General features: G+C 33.9%; 1 protein-coding gene across 6 annotated transcripts in view; it reads right to left on the bottom strand.

Annotated features, from left to right (window-relative positions):
* CENPE (centromere protein E) overlaps nucleotides 1-17,097 on the bottom strand; it is a 94,853-nt gene that overhangs the window by 39,491 nt on the left and 38,265 nt on the right. For 4 of the 6 annotated variants that reach the window (XM_055296856.2, XM_055296857.2, XM_055296859.2 and 1 more), the window contains 14 exons: nucleotides 16,612-16,734; nucleotides 16,367-16,532; nucleotides 15,906-16,060; nucleotides 14,290-14,604; nucleotides 13,894-14,166; nucleotides 13,580-13,738; nucleotides 8,330-8,533; nucleotides 6,264-6,422; nucleotides 4,149-4,439; nucleotides 3,879-4,034; nucleotides 2,385-2,675; nucleotides 868-1,143; nucleotides 561-719; nucleotides 94-378 (listed from right to left, as the gene is read on the bottom strand). In XM_055296856.2, coding sequence (XP_055152831.1) covers nucleotides 94-378; nucleotides 561-719; nucleotides 868-1,143; nucleotides 2,385-2,675; nucleotides 3,879-4,034; nucleotides 4,149-4,439; nucleotides 6,264-6,422; nucleotides 8,330-8,533; nucleotides 13,580-13,738; nucleotides 13,894-14,166; nucleotides 14,290-14,604; nucleotides 15,906-16,060; nucleotides 16,367-16,532; nucleotides 16,612-16,734 — 3,012 coding nt within the window. The remainder of the gene's footprint in view (nucleotides 1-93; nucleotides 379-560; nucleotides 720-867; nucleotides 1,144-2,384; nucleotides 2,676-3,878; nucleotides 4,035-4,148; nucleotides 4,440-6,263; nucleotides 6,423-8,329; nucleotides 8,534-13,579; nucleotides 13,739-13,893; nucleotides 14,167-14,289; nucleotides 14,605-15,905; nucleotides 16,061-16,366; nucleotides 16,533-16,611; nucleotides 16,735-17,097) is intronic. The other 2 variants (XM_055296860.2, XM_063611134.1) reach the window with 1 other exon arrangement.

Below are 17,097 nucleotides of genomic sequence, written 5' to 3'. Positions count from 1 at the left end.
GATTAGAGGAAAATTAATAAAACTTAACATGAACACCGTCATTATCACCTTAACACTATTTCTGTATCCAAAAAAAATAAGATGGGAACTTACTTTAGCTACAATTTCTTTAGTGTTTTCTTTCAGTTGGTCTCTCTCTATCTGAAGGGCCTCCTGTACTCTTTTCATTTCCTCTTTTTCCTTAATCATAATTTGTATTTCTTCTTGACTTTCTTGAAGTCTGTTAGTCAACTCGAGCATCTTACTTTCTATACTTTGTAGTGCTGAATCCTTGGCTTTGCGATGCTCCTTGAATTGTTTCAGTTCATTCACTTTTTCCTGAATCTCACTAATTTGTTTTATATTAAGTTGTTCCTCTTTCTCATAAATCTCTTGGATCTTAAACATAATTATAAAATAAGTTAATAGTCATAAAAATATGTAAACACACACACACACAACTTAAGGGGAAAAGGTTGCTTTCCAAAACAATTAAGCATGCTAAACAGTAGTCTTCATAATCCAGTTAGCTATTCGACCCCCACCCATTTCCTCCCACTGTTTCTTCATCCCCAATTTACCTTGTTGTGTAATTTATCATTGATTGCTTCTAATTGTTTTTGAATGGTTGATATTTCAGTTTCCTTCTCTGAAAGATTCACTCTTAACTCATCAATAGTTTCCTCTTGTTCTTTCAGGCAACAATGAACAACTTTAAGTTCCTCTTCAGTTTCCAGGTGCTTTATTATTAGAGGAAATTCCAATAAATTTACAGAAACATTATAACTATTATGCTGTAATTAACTCCCCTTTCCAAATATTTAGGGTTTATAAAAATATTTGGTTACAAAATATTTTTTAAAAACATAGTGAAAAGATGAAACCTACTTTAGCTACAATTTCTTTTATGTTTTCTTTGAGCTGGTCACTTTCAGATTGAAGAACTTTTTGCAGCCTCTGTAGGTCATCTTTCTCCTTAGCTACAGATTTCATTTCATCATGACTTTCTTGAAGTCTTTTGGACAATCTGAGCATTTCTATTTCTATCCTTAGTAGTGCTGAATCTTTGGGTTTGAACTGCTCCATCTCACTCACAATGGTAGTCTCATTGTCTTTTTCTTTCATATTTAAGGACTGTTCTTGTTTGCTTTGAGACTCCTGGATCTTAAGAGAATCATAAAACAGTACAGTTGATATCCAGAGATACTGTGTTTTAGGGGAAAATAAATCAGGATGCTTTCTAAAACAATTAAGGCAGGATTCAATGCCTCATTTAGAGAGCAATCTCTCCATTCTCCACTCTTCCATTATTCAGGCATTTAGCGCTTTTTAAAAATTGAGGTCTCACTGTGTTGTCAGCATCTTATTCGAGGCTGGAGACAAAATGATGAGACTTACAGGATCTCTCTCTTTTTGAGACTTATACTTCAAGGACAAAGATAGATATGATGTTGAATCTTACCAAACAGAGATGCTGGCTTCTCCTAGGGCCCAAGTGTCAAATATAATCTATTGTGAATGATAGGAAGGGCTTCCTAGAGGAGAAAGCTTTAACTGAGATCTGAAGGATGAGAGCATTAGTTAGGCAAAAAGGAGTATGGAAGTACTGCAGGTAGAGAGACCTGAGAATCTGAAAGCCATGAGCTGAGGAAGAGAGTTGCTGGAGAACAAAGAATAGGAAGAAGAGTGAATTGAAATGAGACCGGCAAGATCTGCACCTAGTGCCTCATAGGCCACATAAAAGATCCTGGTCTTTATTTAAAAAGTAGCAATAAGATACTAAAAGAATCTAAGAAAGGATCACTTAGGCTTAGTATAGAAACTGGGTTAGAGAAGTGTAAGAATGAGTGTGGGAAGACCAGTTAGGAGGCTACTGCAGATAGCCAGGGAAAGAAATGATGTTGACTTGGATTAGGGTGGTGGCAGTGTGGAGAGAAAAGCAGGATGATTTTAAAAATACACACTCAAATCATTAAGATTTGGTGACTGGATTATAGAATAAGCAGAGAGGAAGGCATATTAGTAGGGATAGCGCCCAGATTTCTTACGAAAACAATGAGAAAGCACAGTAGTGCTTTATGAAACATTAAAGGAACAGGTTTAAAGAAGAAAATAAAACAATCTCATATTTGGTTTCACCCTTTCTTGTAATGTAGAATTATTTTTTCTAAATTATTTTTTGAATATTTAAGAAAACAGTTCTTTTCTCTGAAACATCTTCTCTCAGTTTCAATAACTTCTTGGTATTCAAGAGCAATTTTTAATTGTTCTGTTTCTAGTCATTTCATGATTAAGAGACATTAAAAAAATTGGTAACATAATTATAATACAAACACTATAACACAAACACAAGCCTTGATTCTTATAAGACATTTATTAAAATGGGAGGAAAATACGAAACTTACTTTAGCCAAAGTTTCTCTAATGTGTTCTTTCAGCTGGTCATGTTTAACTTCAAGGGCTTCTTTTATCGTTTTAAGGTTGTCTCTTTCCTTGGTTAGAGATTTTATCTCTTCCTGACTTTCTTGAAATTTTTCATTCAACCTGAGCCTTTCCATTTCTATTCTTGCCAGTGTTGTTGGGTCCTTGGTTGTGGACTGTTCTGTTAATAACTCCAGTTCATTCATTGTTTCCTGAGTCTCACTGACTTCTTTCACATTAGGAAGTAACTCTTGTTCCTCATGAAGCACTGGGATCTTAGGACATTCATAAAATACCAAGGTTACTATCTGGAGATTATTATCATAATTTTTTTTTTTTTTTTGAGATGGCATCTCACTCTGTTGCCCAGGTGGGAGTGCAGTGGCGCAATCTCAGCTTACTACAACCTCTGCCTCCTGGGTTCAAGAGATTCTCCTGTCTCAGTCTCCTGAGTAGCTGGGATTACAGGTGTGTGCTATCATGCCTGGCTAATTTTTGTATTTTTAGTAGAGACAGGGTTTCACCATGTTGGCCAGGCTGGTCTCAAACTCCTGACCTCAGGTGATCTGCCTGCCTTGGCCTCCCAAAGTGCTGGGATTACAGGTGTGAGCCACCGCATCCCGCTGGCTATTATCATAAATTTTTAAAGGGAAAAAATCAGGATACTTTTCACAGCAAGGAAGGTCATCTTGAACCTTAGACCTACCTTGGATCACAAACTCCTCGTTATTCATTTTCCCTCAATTCCTGCTAAAGCTATTTGTGACTTTTCTGGGTCATATTCTGTAATACTTTTCTTTCTTTCTAGCTTAGACCCAAAGTGAACCAATTATACTTTACTAGCAGTCTGTTTCATACTTCTTATTTCTCCACTAGTTTCCAAATGCTATAAGAGAAAAACCATAGTTGAGCAAACTATATCCCAATAAATGTATGATCTCCATTTTCAGATGGGCTCCAATGCCATGTCTCAATTTTTCTATGTGTATAGATTGATTTCTCTTTCCATGCTAAATTAGTGGTACCATATAATTTTGCATATTTCTGCATTTACCATATTGGAATTAAGGGATTTTCTTTCTAGTTTATCATGGGGGGAAAGAACAATGTCTTATTTATATCTACAGTCTCAATGTCTGGCATGGAGTAGGCTTTTAATATAGGTTGGCCCAGTTATCCCAATGTTTCACTTTCTCCATAGCATTTACCACTATTTAATGTTTTCTTGTTCATTTGATTGCTTATTTATCAGCTGCTTTCTTTCGCTACAAATGGATCAGAGGGATTTTAGGGGTTTTGTCCACCTTGCTCTCATTGTATTTCTGTAAACTAGGGGTGTGCCTGACACATTAGACACTCAACAAATACTTACCCAGTCAATTAACGAACCACATCCTAGCTACTTCTTACTGCTTATCTTTCCTTCAAAGGAGAAAGGAGGAAGAAGTGACAAAAGATGAAAGGAATAAAAGACATACCTCTTCTTGTAATTTGGTATGGGATTTTTCTAAGTCCTGAGTATTTATTATTTGAGCTGTCTTCTCAGATACGCTTCTTCTTAGTTCATCAATAGTTTCTTGGTGTTCTTTTAGGTGAATATGAGCAATTTTTAGTTCTTCTTTTGTTTGTAGGCCCTTGGCGAGTGAAATTTAAAGAATATTGTAACATTCTTCCAACATTGCTCCCCTCTTTCCAAGTGGCTCAGATTTTAAAAGAAACAATAGATGAAGGAAAAGGATATAACTTACTGTAGCTTCAATTTCTCTTATATATCCTCTAAGTTGGTCTCTCTCTGTTTCAAATGACTCCTGTAATTCCTTTAAAACTTTTCTTTCTTTGGTTATAGATTTCATTTCCTCATAATTTTCATTAAGTTTCTGAGCCAACTCAAGCCTCTCTGTTTCCGTATGTTCCAATGTCAATTCTTTGTTCTTTAATTCATTCTTTAAATTCTCCATTTCATTAATCTTTTTCTGCATCTCACTCATCTCTTCTTGTACATTAAGAAGTTGTTGCTGTTTTTCTTGGAGTTGCTGGCTCTTAAAATGCACAATTTTTATAATTACCATTTTACTTATATTCTCAAAATTCTTGCATAAAATCATTAACAGCCCTGCCTTCTATCAGCATATAAGTAGGTAAGTAGCATTAAAAGTAAACGAAACTCACGAGCATAAATGTCTGTAGTGGGTTGAATATTGTCCTACCCAAAATTCATGTCTCCCAGGAACCTCAGAATGTGAACTTATTTGGAAATAGTCTTTGCAGATGTAATTGGATTAGGATTGAGACATGATCCTCCTGGAGTAGGTCTTCATTCCAATGAGTGTATTTATAAGAGACATAAAAGCACATAGAGAGGCACAGAGAAGGAGGTCATGTGAAGCAGTTACAAGCCAAGGAATGCGAAGGGTAGCTGGGAGACACTGGAAGCTAGGAAGAAGCAAGGAATGATTCTTCCTTAGAGCCTTCAGAGGGAGTATGGTATTACTGACACTTAAATTTGGACTTCTAGGACTCAGAACTGTGACAGAATATGTCTCTATTGTAAGCCATCAAGTTTACAGCAATTTGCTATGGTAGCCCTAGGAAACTGATACAGGCTGATTAAGGAGATAAAATAAACTGATTAATGAGATAAGGGGAAGATGAGATAAAGTAAAAAAGCAAAGAGAATAATTAAATATACAAATACAGCAACCAAATAACTATAATTCCTCATCCTCTTAAAAACTTTTGGAGAATTTATTTTCACTTCCAATAAGATGCTTATGGGTGGCTCCCCCAAATCCTGAGACATTAACCTTCACAGGCTGTTGATTTTACCTTTTTTATAGGAGTATGAAATAGACGTAAGGTTTTAGTAAACTCAATCAGGTGAGATAGTGAAAGGGATCAGAATTAAAAGAAAACATGTATTAAGAAAAAAACAGGCTGGGCATGATGGCTCACACCTGTAATCCTAGCACTTTGGGAGGCTGAGGCAGGAAGACTGCTTGAGCCCAGGAGTTCGAGACCAGCCTGGGCAACATAGTGAGACCTCATTTCTACCAAAAATACAACAATTAGCTGGGTGTTGTGGCACAGCTAATTCAGTCTCAGCTACTTGGGAGGCTGAAGTGGGAGGACTGCCTGAACCCAGGGGGGTTGAGGCTACAGTGAGCTGTGATCATGCCACTGCACTCCGGCCTGGGTGACAGAGTGAGACCCTGTCTCAAAAAAAAAAAAAAAAAAAAAAAAGAAAGAAAAAAGAAAAAATATTCCACAGAATAATAATAACAGAACCATACTATATTATCTATTATGCAAGTGGCACTGCCCTTAGCTTATACAGAAAGATCTCTATGGGTGCATTTTAGAATCTCTTTGGAACTACAGCTGTTACAGGGGTCTTAGCTCTTACATAAATATCCCAATAACACCTAACTTCTATATAAAAAATGATTCAGGAAACTGCAAACATTTAAGAGATGGTAATAGTGATAAATCTTACATTTCAAAATGACTAATGCATCTCTGCAAGGAAAGAATCTTTATTTTGTTGACTAATATATCTCAAGTGCCCAGAACAGTGCCTGGCCCATGACAGTGCTCAATAAATATTTGATGAATGAATACCTCACATGATTGGTTTAAATGATACAAAGCCCTGTCTCACCTAAAGACTCTGGAGTAATATAATCCTCACAAGGTATGTTAGTTTAGATCTCAGTGTAAGTTGAAACTGTCCAAAATACTAGCATTGAAATATGTTCATTTGGGAGGTATGTGTTATTTCTGGCTTTAGGTCTACAGAAATAAAAATTACCAAAAAAATGTTTAGTTAAGGAAAAATGGCCAGGTAAATAACTTTAAAAATTCACCTTTTCCTTTAGTTTTTCTTCAACTTCTGCCAGTCTGTCACAGGTCCTAGAAAGCTCTTCTTCTTTCTTTATGGTATGGTTCTTTTCTTGTGCAACTATCTCTTGTTGCTTTTTAAGTTCATCTCCAAGAAGTCTTAATTCTTCCTGGTTTTCAATGGTCTAGAAAGAAAAAAAAAGTTGAGATCAAAGTAAATATTAGCTAACATTTATAAAATCAGGTAAAACATCAGCATTTCTCTCGGTCTGCAAATGAAGAAATCAGGGAAAACTATATAGGAAAAGACAAATTTCAAAAAAGAAAGTCCTTAATTTAATGATATAAGATGCCAAGAATCTGCTTTTTATACGGTTTCTTTACTGCTCAATTTACATTCCTACCCTGAGAATTAGAATTGGATTTAACATTCTATCATGAGAGCTTAGCTTATTTCTGCCTATAAGCCAAAAGAGACTTTTTCTGAGCTATCACTGAGTAATAATGAGACTATAGCTATAGTTTTTCCAAACACTGGGATGGCTTTGGTTTTAGCACCGATCACTGCCAGTGAGCTCAAAATGGCAGCCACCCTCTGCTAGCATGACTTGGGCTGATCCTAGTTATTAGGCTCCCACAGTGACATTCTCATGTATCAAGACCACAAAAACATAACAAGCCAGAGACTGAGAAGAAAATACCATTGTTTGTCTGCATGCTTATTTACATTCTGCTCTTTTGATGAAGCAGACAATCCCTAAAACTTATAAAATTAAAACAATACAAATGGTCACATTCTGCTATGATCCACAGTGAACTTCTCCAAATATTTATTTAAACTTATACACATTATATCACTCCTAAACGTAGAAAACCTAAGTGTGAAAATATTGGCAGACATCAACAACAATTAAAAATAAAATTTAACCCCGTCTCTACTAAAAACTACAAAAAATTAGCCGGGCGTGGTGGCGGGCGCCTGTAGTCCCAGCTACTCGGAGAGGCTGAGGCAGGAGAATGGCGTGAACCCGGGACGCGGAGCTTGCAGTGAGCCGAGATTGCGCCACTGCACTCCAGCCTGGGCAAAAGAGCAAGACTCCGTCTCAGAAAAAAAAAAAAAAAAAAAAAAAAAAAAAAAATTAAATAAATAAATAAATAAAATGTAAAAATTATGACAGCAAAAAAAGAGAGAGAAACATTTAGGAACAAATTTAATAAAATATTAAAAGACCTATACACTGAAAATCTACAACACACCTCTTTGAGAACAGATAAATTACAGAAGAAGATATACAATGGTCTATAAGCACAAGAAAAAATGTTCAACATCTTTAGTCATCAGGGAAAGGCAAATTAAAACAACAATCTACACACCCATTAGAATAGCTAAAATTAAAAGCACCAATAAATATGAAGTGCTGGTGAAGAAGGATGTTTGAGCCACCAGAATTGTCTTAATTTGCTAATGGGAATGTAAAATGATATAATTACTTTGGAAATCAGTCTAGCAAATTCTCATCAGGTTAAACATATTCTTCCCTAAGACACAACAATTCCAATTAGATATTTACCTTAAGTAAATAAAGATATGCAAATAAAAAGAGTTGTACAAGAATGTTTATAGCAGTTTTATTCAAAATAGCCAAATACTGAACGGAACCCAAATTTCCATCAATAGGAAAAAGAATAAAAAAATTATGGCATATTAACACAATGAACTATTGCTTGGCAGTAAAAGGGAGTGTAGAAAGTCAAACATAAGAGACTACATACTGTATGATTCTATTTGTATAAAACTCTAGAAGAGACAAATGATTTAAGGTGAACATATCAGGACTGATAATCTGGTGGGGAGGAGGTGATGAAGGTCTGTGATAGGGGTGTGAGGAAACTTTCTGGGGGTGATGGAAACGTCTTCTATCTTGACTGGGGTGAAAAGGAAATGGGTAGAGACATCTGTTAAAAGTCGTCAGACCATACACTTCCACCAAATACATTTATTGCATATAAATTATACCTCAATAAAGTTGATAAAAATCTGAAACAAATGAAGACACAAAGGTAATGCCAAGTATACAGTGCTAAACCCTACCATTTCGATATTTTCCTTTAGGTCAGTCTTCAATTGTTCCTTTTCTGCTATAACACTCTCTAACATTTGTTGGAGTTCATTTTTCTCCTGTATTAAAGAAAATATCTTCCTTTGTTGCTCAATTATCCCATTATCCTTAACATCTGCAGTTAGTGTTTGGGTATTTTTAGCTTCCAAATCCTGTTTTTTATCTATGCCAACCATCTAAAACATAAACACATTACAGAAGAATTTCTTAAGTAGTTAACAACAACTTTAAAAAAGAATAAAAATAGCCAACACATCTATTATGTGCCAGGTACTATTCTCATATCTTAACACATTTAATCTTGACGGTAACTTTATGAGGTAGGTATTACCATAATCCTCATTTGATAGATGAGGAAACTGAACTGGAGAGAGGTAAAGTCACTTGCCCAAGGTCACTCAGAGGTTTAGCCAGGTTTTGAATCCAAGTGGTCTGGCTCCAAAGTTTGTGCTCTTATGTCTGTTCACTAATCAGAACAATATGGACAACTATAAATATTAATAATTGTCTTCACGTATGATAGGTTAACATGATTCTGCATGTTTACTTATTTCAATGACATTAACACATTAATTAAAGGATGTCTGCCTTTAGTTTGTACATATCTTCCATAAATATTTTCTAAGTTTCATTCTAGTAGTAGTTTGTTTATTTACTTCTAAAGGAGTAAGCAATCTTGAACTCTATCACTTTATTTCTTCCTAAAAGCTGCGAATCATTCCGTCTCCCACTCCCTGCAAATCTTTATTTTCAGAGGCAGTCCTACTTACAAAAGGCTGGAGTTTTATTATATGTAGAGGGCTAAATAATTTTTATAGAGATCTATTTCATAAGGGTGAAATTCATCTTTTCTTAATATATGTATATTTTATATACTGCTTAAGAAAAATGTTATATAAATTCATTCATCCATAAATAAGTCACGACCAAATGTAAGCTAATACATGAACTCACTGGTAAAGGGAGACAGAGACTGAAATTACTATTGCTGGTACAAATTTAGGGTATTATTATATAACATTACACTAGTTCAGTTCACCTGTGCCTACACAGGTATTTAAAAGTTTTTATAATAATCTATAATCACATTAGAAAACAATAGAAAAATAAAGGATAAAAATCATCCACTGTCACCAACTTCACACAACAAACTATTAGAATTCTGGTAAATTTACTTCTGGAGTTTTTTCCATTAAAAGTTTTTTTTTTTTTTTTTTTTAAACATAGCTATTATAATGAATTTATGTATGTGATTCTTTATAGTTTTTATCTTTTCCACTTAGATCATATGTATTTTCACATGCTGTTATGTAACCTACAAATAATTTTTAGTAGCTGCTTGATTCTCTAGAGTAGATATAAACTGTACTTTATTTAGCAGCTCCCTTATTGTTGGCAATATGCATGAGCTTCTAGCAGATAATGGGGAACACAGAGCTAACTACATGAGAAATTAAGGTAGGGAACACATAGTCTTTTGGGACTAGTCTGTTAGATATTATAATTCAGAATCTCATATCTTTCAAATACAAAGCAGATTGAGACAAAATCTTCTGTAATGATAGCCAAGGTTTATTTCAAATCTGAACTCAGCCTAGAAGGTACTTTAACTACCACAGTTATGAATAAAATCTAATAGATCTAATTATTAAATAAAAAATTATTAGAACATGTGAAAAAGGAAAAAAATTATCCTTTATATAAGAATAAGCTTACTAATCATAAAATATTTTTGTTGAGATGCATTAAAGATACTGCATTTCCAGAAACAGACACATCAAGTAGGATTGAAAATGAGCATTCCAAGGAGATTCCTGATAGACCTGCTAGTGCAGCTCTCTGGTGCCCAGATGAACAGGGGAGCACCTGGAAATCCCCATTTCCACTCTTTTACTCCCATGGCAGATTCCAGCATGAGCATGATACAAGACCAAATTGATCTCAGCCTTCTATCCCAGACTTTAGGATCCCTGATGAACAGAATGGCCTCAGAAAAGCCCCAGCTACACCCTTTTATTAACATGGATAAATGACTCCAGCATAAACTTGGTAACATAGGATCTTAGCTGTTCCCAGTGAGTATAACTCCACTCTTCCCTTCATCTTCTATTGTCTCTATAACTGCATTTTGGATTTGTTTAAAACAGTTATTGATTGCCATATATTATTGTCAAAAGTCTACTAAAAAAACTTTCCCATCATAAAAGTGGAAGGTATTATTTCTTTGTTTCTTTTTTTTTAGACAGGGTCTCACTCTGTCGCCCAGGCTGGAGTGCTGCGGCATGATATGGGCTCACTGCAGCCTCAACCTTCCCAGGCTCAGGTGATCCTCCTGCCTCAGCCTCCCAAGTGGCTGAGACTACAGGTGCGTTGCTACCATGCCTGGCTAATTTTTGTATTTTTTTGTAGAGACGGGGTTTCACCATGTTGCCCAGGCTGGTCTTGAACTCCTGGACTCAAGCAATGTGCCCACCTTGGCCTCTGAAAGTGCTAGGATTACAGGCATAAGCCATTGTGCTGGGAGTAAATTTCAAACTGAGGTCAAATGCCTTTGGCCTATGGTTATTCCAAATTACAAATAAGCTGAGAACATAAGATACAGAAAAAGTGAGAGAGAAGAACTAAAGCCTTATAAGGAGATGGAAATAAAAAAAAAGTTCCATTTTCCAAGGCAGTATTTTGCCCTGGAGTAAATGGGGGAAAATGCAGCTCATTTTATAGAAGTAACATATAAATGTACAGATATTTATTTATATCAATTGGATCTTACTGAATTACTTTGAAATATGTATTTGCTTTTATTTAATAATGTATTCTGTTAAAAATGCATGACTGTACAAACATCAGTTGCATTTCTGTACACTAACAATGAATGATCCAAAGAAGCAATTAAGACAATTTTATGTATAATAGCATCAAAAAAGAACAAAATACTAAGAATAAACTTAACCAAGGAGGTGAAAGACTTATCTGCTGAAAACTGTAAATGTTGCTGAGAAGAAATTAAAGAAGACACAAATGGAAAGACATCCCATGTTCATGGATTAGAAGACAATATTTTTAAGACATCAATACTACCGAACAATCTACGGATTTAATGTAATCCCTATTAAAATCCCAATGGTGTCTTTTGCAGAATTAGAAAAATCTATCCTAAGATTAATATAGAATCTTAAAGGATCCCAAATATGGAAAAGGATCTTGAAAAAGAAGAACGAAGTTGGAGGTCTTATACTTCCTGATTTCAAAACTTATAAAGCTACAGTAATCAAAACAACGTGGTGCTAGCATAAAGACAGACATATAAACCATTGGAACAGAATAGAAAGACCAGAAATTAATGCTTGTGTATATGGTCATGGTATCTTCAACAAGGATGCCGAGACTACTCAATGGGGACAGGATGATCTTTTCAAAAAATGGTGTTGGGAAAACAATAGCCACACACAAAAGAACGAAGTTGCACCCTGACCTTACACTATATATACAAATAAATGCAAAATGGATTACAGGTCTAAACATAAGAGCAAAAATTACAAAACTCTTAGAAGAAAATATAGGGGAACAGATTCATGAGAAGGGTCTTGGCAATGATTTCTTGGATATGACACCAAAACACAGGCAACAAGAGTAAAAATAAACTTGACTACATTGAAATTAAAAACTTCTGTGTATCAAAGGATAGAATCAACAGAGTAAAAAGACAACTGATGGAATGGGAGCAAATTTTTGCAATATTGCATATAACTGATAAAGGGGTAATATTCAGAAGTATAAAGAACTCCTACAACTCAACAACAAAAATCAAACAACCCAATATAAAAATGGGAAAAAGACTTAAATAGACATTTCTGCAAGGAAGATAAACAAATGGCCAAAAAGCACACGAAGACGTTCAACATCACTAATCATTAGGAAAATGCAACTCAAAACCACGATGAGATACTGCCTCACGTCCATTAGGATGGCTACTATCAAAAACAAAACAAAACAAAACAGAAAACAGTGTGTTGGCAAAGGTGCATATAAACCAGAACACTTATGTCCTGTTGGTGGGAAGTAAAATGGTGCAGCTCTTATGGAAAACATTATGGTGCTTTCTCAAAAAATTAAAAATAGAATTACCATATAACCTAGCAATTCCAATTCTGGATATATATATCCAAAATAATTGAAAGCAGGGTTTTGAAGAGATATTTGTTCACCCACATTCATAGGAGTATTATTCACAACAGCCAATAATGGGTAGAAGCAACCCAAGTGTCCATGAGGGATGCATAGATAAGCAAAATGTGGCATATACATATAATGGAAATTTACTCACAAAAAGGAAGAAAATTCTAACACATGCTACAACATGGATGAAGACATTATGCAAAATGAGATAGGTCAGTCACAAAAAGACAAATACTGCATGATTCCACTTATATGAGGCACTCAGAGTAGTCAAATTCAAAAAGACAGAAAAGTAAAATGGTGGTAGCCAGGGTCTGTGGGGAAGGAAAACTGGGGAGCTGTTGCTCAATGGGTATAGTTTTGGTTTTGCAAGATGAAAAGAATTCTGGAAATTGGTTGTATCACAACGTGAATGAATTTTACACTACTGAAATATATACTTAAAATGGTTAAGGTGGTAAATTTTATGTTATGTGTATTTTACTACCAATTTAAAAAATATATACTACTATATACTATTCCAAGCTATATATTTACAAAAGATTATTTCACCAGTCTCCTATTGAAGAATAATTTAAAATTCTAGCAGTAAATACTCTGGATAAAATAATATGAACATAATAAAAATGAGACATATTATTAAAAAATTACTGTTACCAATATATCTTACAGGTGTTTTGGGAAAGTAGAAAAGAATACTGTTAATAAATGAAACCCTGGTATAACATTATAAGGCAATCCCCCCTGCAATGGACTGAACTTTAAACTCTAAGCAAGTTTAGTATAGAAAATCTGATATAAAATAAATATCAGCTATGCAAAATTTGGACCAATACATTTTTGGGCCCTTTCCCTTTCTAATTGATTATAAACTTATATTCTATCATAAATTATTTCAAAAGCATTAGGGATAAGCTTGTAAAATTATTGTTAGTTATTACCATTGTGAGTAACAAATAAAATTGAGAATATTATGTGTTTAAGTATTTGAGGTTAAAGAGTATATATACATGTATATGAAAACTTTGAAAATAAACACCCTTTACCTTTTGCTGAAATTCATCTTTAGTTTCTCCTGTATTTTCCTCCATATGCAAATTCCTGGAAACTTCCTCAGAAATTTTCAATTTTAGTGTATTAATTGTGTCTTGATGTTGTTTCAGAGACTCAAGAGCATTTCGTAATTGTTCTTGAGTATCTATGTTCTTTGTTAGAGAAATATAAAAACAATTTCCATTAGAATATGAAACAAAATTATTTTGTAGCTACTACATAACGTAATCATAAATAATAAATGATGGCTTTTGCAATGTTTTTAAGAGTCTCCAATTTTTCAAAGTTTAATCAATCAAAACCTTACCATGTTTACAGTATCATGAATATCACTTTTGAGTTGGTCCCTCTCAATTTGCAAGCTTTCTTGGAGTTGTTTTTGGTCATCTTTTTCTTGAGTTAAAGTTTTTACTTCTTCTAAAGTTTGCTGCAGTTTCTCCGTAATCAGTGTTTTCTCCCTTTCTACAGTTTGCAGCATAGAATCTCTATTTTCTAATTGTTCCTTCAGCTGTTCCATCTCATTTAGTCTTTCTTGAACCTCACGTGTTTTCTCCTGAAGTTCTTGGGTCTTGTAAGAAAGCTTTAAAAAAGAAAACGTAAATGTCACACAGTAAAAGCAGAGCAGTCTGAGGCACACATATATACAGAAACCAAAACCCCAGAAGACTAAGGAGCATTTCTCAAAATAGCATCTTGTACCAACCTCGGTCTTCAAAGCACGCAAACTTGAATCAAATTTTTGGGCTTCTTTAGAGAGATTAACTATTTCCTGATTCATTCTCTCATTCTCCTCAAGGACCATCTTATACTTTTGCTCAAAGTCCATATGAAGGGTTTTGAAATTTTGGAATTCTTGATCAGTGCTTTTATAATTCGACTGGGTAGTTGCTAGGTCATCTTTTGTTTTCCCAATTTCTTCAAGTAAACCTTGAACTCTACTCTCCTTATAAACTACTTCAGAAAACAATTTATCTTTTTCTGATGTTATTATATGGAGCTCTTCAGATTTGTCATGTATCTATGGAAAAGAAATAAAATTTAGGGATGTTAGCAACTTATGATTCACTGAAGCAATTTTTAGGAAAAAAAGCTTTCTCTGCAAAAAGGGAAGTTATTTACATTGAGCAAAAATTTGACTGTGGAAAGGCAATATAGTAGTACTCTTATTGTCACTTTTCTCTAACTCAGCTTGTTTAACTCTACCTTTGATGTTTTATTTTCTAATCTCTTTGTATTCTAGAAAGTAAGGCCTGCATGGAGAACAGTCAGTAAAGGCACATAATCAGATTGTCTTTATTTCCTTACCTATCATTCTAAAGTGTTTTCTAACTTTATCATGTGGCAGGCATTTCTCAGAATTTGATATTTTTTTCCCTAAAGGCTTTGAATGCCTCTCAGGTTTCCAAAAACTTAATCAATGAATAATTTAAGTAATGTTTAATCATTTAAAATTGTTATTTAAGAAGTATCTTAAGTATCAGGTATGGTCCATGAAAAAAATAAAAAGTATTACTTAAGTAATATTTAAATAATTACATAATTTAAATAACCCATATTTTGTATATTAACAGTTTAATCACTGGAAAGATAAGGGCAGAGGGAGATGAGAAAAAAAGAAGAGATGAAGGAGGGACAAAGTAAAGAGGGGCAATACAGCGTGTAGCTACAATCATGGGTTTAGGAGGCAGATTTATGCGGCTCAACTATTAGTTTGATAATGGGTTATTGGGACTAAAAAACTACCTACCTTTGAAGAGTTTATAAGATGAATAAATGAAATAATGTTTTTGAAGTTCTTTAGCATGATGTTTGCCATATAGTAAGTACTCAAATTTTTGCCATTTTTCTTTTAGACAAGTAGAAAGAAAAACTGGGAGGCCATGGATTTACAGAAACATTCCCAGCCTGCAAGGTTTGCATTAACCTCTAAAACTTTATCAGTGCAACCTCTTTTCCCTCATTACTGTCTTTTATTCAACATAATGATACTACTACTACCAAAAAAATGGTAAAGACTAAGGGTGGGCCGTAATATTGTATAAATGCAACATTTGAGGACTACAGAAATGGCTGCTACATGGATTATATTACTAAGTATACTGTTAAATACACCTTGAAAAAAATATATTTTTTAATCTAGTAGCATAAGAACAAATTAGAAGATGAACTATATTCATTTCTATTTCTAACTAGTCAAAACATTTACAGTATCTCTCTTGCCTACTAGTTTAAAATAAACTATACCAAAATATTTAAGGCACTATTATCGCAAAGGTTTTTATTTCAAAATAAGGGATAAGTGCTTATAAATGTGTTTACCTCTTTCCTCAGCCTTTCTACTTCAGAAGGTAAAGATTTCAATTCTGAAAGCAAAATGACTTCTTCGCGCAAAGCTTCATTTTCTTCAACTTCTTTATTTAGTTCTTTCTGAAGATCAGTAATCTTTCCTTCCAATTCCAAATTATAGAGCAAATCTAGAAAGTTTTGTTAAATTGTATAAAGATCCAATGTTGGCAAACAGGTAATTTAATTTTTAATAGTCCTTGAATTACCTTTTTCAGGATAAGGTAAAGTTTATTTGAAAAATAATCCCTTATGATTTGAAACCCATGGAAATCTTTATAAATATTAACACCAAATGAAACTAAAGCATAATATTGAGTTTTTAAAAAGTCAGAGTATAATGAATTTTTAATCATCAAAATATGCTTGTCAAATTGTTTAGGTACATTTCTAGAAGAAGTTAGACTTGAAAAAAGATGTTTAAAATTACAAAATACCTTTTGGAACTTTGCCATCTATAAGGGAGGTGAGTTTTGTTATCTCATTAAAAGCAGACTGTAATTCTTTCTCCAGATCAACTTGCATTTTCTTTTTTGCCTCCAACTGGCTTTGATATAACTGAATATCATTTTCCATTTGCTTGTATGTACTTGCAAGTTCTTTCTATTGAGAAAAACATTGCAAATGCACAAAAATGCACTGATCATTACAACTACTTTATTATAAATATTACAAAAAATACCATTTTCTCCTTCAGCTCCAGATTTTCACTTCTAAGAAAGGCTGATTCTCTCTTGGCATCAAGGGCTACAGTTTCAGCATCAAACAGAGTCTGTTTCATTTGTTTTGGGTCTTCAATGCTTTCCTAGACAGATGACAAAAGGGGTTCAGTGAAATCTAATTTTCACAGAGTTGGAAAATTCTTAAGAGAACATGTATGTAAATGTTAACTCTAGCTAACCAAAAAGTGTACAAATATGCTAGTTACCAAACATATAAAAAGAAATCATGTTTTCCTAATAAAAATAATTTTAAAAAATTCTGGTCATATTTTTCAAATTATATAAGCAATATATCAAATTTAGATCTGTTTTGTTTAAAGGTTAACACAATTGTTGTTTGGCAAGGCTGATGAAGTTTTCTATGTATTTTTATTTTGAGTTATTCTCTTCAACACATGATAGGTAAGTAGTTAACAGTTAAAGATATTAACCCACAAATTGAAAAG

The sequence above is a fragment of the Symphalangus syndactylus genome, chromosome 10, assembly GCF_028878055.3.
Source record: "Symphalangus syndactylus isolate Jambi chromosome 10, NHGRI_mSymSyn1-v2.1_pri, whole genome shotgun sequence".
NCBI classification, from domain to species: Eukaryota; Metazoa; Chordata; class Mammalia; order Primates; family Hylobatidae; genus Symphalangus; species Symphalangus syndactylus.
Note: the sequence above shows the minus strand (reverse complement) of the source record. Positions and strands in the feature narration are given on the sequence as shown.